General features: G+C 33.7%; 1 protein-coding gene across 1 annotated transcript; it reads right to left on the bottom strand.

The window, feature by feature from the left end:
• Positions 1-10: 10 nt before the first annotated feature.
• On the bottom strand, positions 11-1,678 carry LOC109592365 (adhesion G-protein coupled receptor G6-like; the record flags this gene model as incomplete). Its single annotated transcript, XM_020007828.1, has 8 exons — positions 11-123; positions 191-321; positions 372-472; positions 517-568; positions 620-1,061; positions 1,116-1,210; positions 1,260-1,391; positions 1,445-1,678. Coding segments are annotated over 8 exons (1,300 nt in total), but the record flags the coding sequence as incomplete, so codon positions are not given.
• Positions 1,679-1,681: the final 3 nt, after the last annotated feature.

The raw sequence follows: 1,681 nt of genomic DNA, 5'->3' as shown, positions 1-1,681 counted from the left end.
AAAAAGAGACAGAAGGATTCAGCATGTCTACTGTGCAATGCAGCAATAAATGATATATATAGGCCCATTAATGCAAAACATAAGTTAAGGAGAAGTTGACCATGATCTGATGTGCGTAGTTTCCTATGACAGAAGATAATAAATAAATAGTCATTGTTACTATTGCTATCCACTTGTTTTAGCCACTAACTTGCTTGATAAGTAAGTTGTTACGGTGATAGTGAGACAAACAAGAGATATTACAATCCCAATATATGTGATAGAGTCTAAGAACAATGTCAACCCTGTTCTCTCTGTTGGCTCAATAATTGGAGATGCATCCTAATATGATTATAAGTGATGTTGTGACAAATTATTAATAATATACTTACCAGTAGTATAGCAAAACTTGTTAAGTGATCACACTGGCACATAACTTGTGAATCATTACTGCTTGTGTTACAACCTTCACTTGACCAATCACCATATCCACCTGACAATGTAGCATAATATTTATTGTAATATTAGTTTTTATACCATCAAATGATTGATTCCAGAATGTACATTGTGGATTTGTACCATTGCTGTTCTGTATAAAACAAATTTAGAATCCAATGTAATATCTGTACACATCACTAACGGGATCTAACTGGAAACTGAGATCCACTGGTGGTTTGATTCCTCTAATAGTTCCTGCTCCTACAACACTTGCAGATACAATGATACTACTTACTTTCAAGTAGCTAAAGTTTCGTCTTAAGAACACGGATTCACTTAAAAAGACTAAGTTAGTGATTCTAGTATTATTGATAAAGTGTGGGACAGCATTGAATAAACTTTTTGGTAAACTAATTGAAGCTGTTGGTGAGCTAATTGGCTTTCCAAAAGATAAACTTTCAGAGCTTAAGTTTCCTTTTGATGTGTTGTTGATGACTACACTAAAGTTTTGACCACTTTCTTCAAAGTCATCAAGATCAACCTGTTGTATCGACACAGCAAATGATGTTTGTGCAATAACTACTGGTTCTGATGAGTTAGTGATTGGAATATTCTCCGCAACGGATTCAATAGCTTCCAATAATCTATAATGTATAATTCAATTTTCATGTAATTCCTTATTTATGATGTGAACTAACTTTGCTGATGTGTTTGATGATTTCTGACTTTCTTCTAAAACCTCCTGATTGACTACTAAAATGTTGTCCACCACTTCCAAAAATGTTGATGTCAGCTGGAAATATAATGTGCTTTATGTTAATTATTATAATTATATAAATTACTGTTATATTTCCAGAGACGTCTTCAGTAGCAGTCACTAAAATACTAACACTTGCAGTCACTTCAGTAGATTTTAATTCCTGTGTATTACTTGTCAGCTCTTCTAGCTGCTGAACTTTCTCATCTACTGGAAGCTATCAAAATATGTCATATCTACTTTTTATATTGTAGTATTAGTTTGTCTTACATTTCGTAAGTTACATATTTTACGCGCTAAATCACTGAAGTTACATTGTGATACATCAATTGTAGTCCAGAGAGCTCCATTAGTAAAATCCCCTCCACAGTATCTGAAAGCTTTTAATTCACTACCACTTGATGATGTATCATTGTCACCACATGGACAATCAACTATTGCTTCCACTCCAATATTAGTCTCTGGCCAGTGTACACTTATATCTAGACTTGTATCACCAGATTGAGA

Source organism: Amphimedon queenslandica, unplaced genomic scaffold, assembly GCF_000090795.2.
Source record: "Amphimedon queenslandica unplaced genomic scaffold, v1.1 AMPQUscaffold_5456_Cont22575, whole genome shotgun sequence".
Taxonomy (NCBI): domain Eukaryota; kingdom Metazoa; phylum Porifera; class Demospongiae; order Haplosclerida; family Niphatidae; genus Amphimedon; species Amphimedon queenslandica.
This window is presented reverse-complemented; position numbering and strand designations above follow the sequence as displayed.